The sequence below is a fragment of the Osmia bicornis genome, unplaced genomic scaffold, assembly GCF_907164935.1.
Source record: "Osmia bicornis bicornis unplaced genomic scaffold, iOsmBic2.1, whole genome shotgun sequence".
Lineage (NCBI taxonomy): Eukaryota > Metazoa > Arthropoda > Insecta > Hymenoptera > Megachilidae > Osmia > Osmia bicornis.
In genome coordinates this window covers 4,758,961-4,760,458 of record NW_025791458.1, presented here as the reverse complement: position 1 = coordinate 4,760,458, position 1,498 = coordinate 4,758,961, and the positions used below count along the sequence as shown (strand labels likewise).

General features: G+C 35.3%; 1 protein-coding gene across 1 annotated transcript; it reads right to left on the bottom strand.

The window, feature by feature from the left end:
* Positions 1–502: 502 nt before the first annotated feature.
* Positions 503–964, bottom strand: LOC123989223. Its single transcript, XM_046289926.1, has one exon. It carries the CDS (start codon positions 962–964, stop codon positions 503–505), a length of 462 nt encoding a protein of 153 aa, XP_046145882.1.
* Between the last annotated feature and the right edge of the window lie 534 nt (positions 965–1,498).

Below are 1,498 nucleotides of genomic sequence, written 5' to 3'. Positions count from 1 at the left end.
TAAACATTGCGGAATGAAATACTAGGATTAATAACAGAAACGTACTCTGCAAACAGATGCAATTACTTTCTCGCAGGATATATCAGGAAATATGTTTTGGCGGGAAAGATGCTGGTCGTATTTCTTGTCTGAAATACAAAAATCCAAATGGTATTTAATGCTGACATATTGTTCTTCTGGGTGAACTAAAAAAAAGTAGAAAAAAGCGCGAAATTATACTTTTTTTAGTTTGATACGAAGGATGTCATTTTTCTGAAAAAAATATTTGACTTTAACGTGCTATAAAAATGATTTAAAAAGAATTTTTTAACAATCTTTTTTACCTAGAAGAGAATTTAATTCTGAAGAGGATAAGCTTTGGTTTAGTTCAACAGGTCGCATAGTTTTTGTGCTATCACGCCCGCCAATTTACAGAATCGTAAAAATGAAAAGTGGAGAAATCGCGGTTTAAAGTTTCGGTCAGAGAAAATGTTAATTATTGGTTACTTACACCAGTGATCTGTTAATCAGCTATTCCGGTACCATATAGTAATCCTTCCGCCTGTTCAAAGAACTGGTTTTGCTGCATTTGTTGTATTCTACGAGCTATACGAGCCTCCTTGCTGCTGTGTGTCTGGCGCATGGCTTGTCGTGCGAGTCGCTGCGCGTCAGCTGTATCCGCGAATATTTTGCATTGCTGCCCAATATTCAAATGCAACAATTGCATTGTAATTAGGATTGTTGCATATCCTTCACTGAACATACCTGCAGCCATGTAGGCGGCAATTTCAATTATTTGATGGCCTGAATTTAAATGCTTCGGAGTCATGCGCCACACCGTTGCATTGAATGATTCGTTCGGGTTTTGTGTGTGTCCACCTAAACATCGTTCCAGAAGCTCGTCGTTTGAGAGATCTTCATATATCGGACGGATCTGTTTTTCTATTTTTTCATCAATTACACGTACACCATGCTTAAACGCCATGCATAACTTTCCATGATGCTCGACTGTTTTATAAGTATTTGTGTGTACCTATGACTTTACACCTGACGAAGCAAACTGATCTGAAGATCAACGAAAAGTGAAGTCGCATTTCAATGTCTTGTCCCGAGCCACATGGTGAAAGAAATATTAAACCATATTTTTTTCAATACATTCTTTATTTCAAATTAATGTTGTTGAGTACAATGTATCAATAATAATAATATGATTTCTTCTTCTTTATTTTCAGCATTTATTCATACATTGATGAGAAACTTACAACCAAAAAATTATGGAGTAGAAGATTTTGATAGATACATTGAACAAATTATCAAAAAAAGAGGATTATTAAATTAGATAATGTTGTGTATTCTTTACTTATAAAACATAACTTTATTATAAATAGTAGAATCTTGTACATGTGCTTTCTTGTTGGTCTAAAACCTACTAACTACCGCCATCTGGCTTCCTCTGCTTGCGCACGCAACCCACACATCCATGCATCAACATCTTTCCATAACAGATAAGTTTGTATTG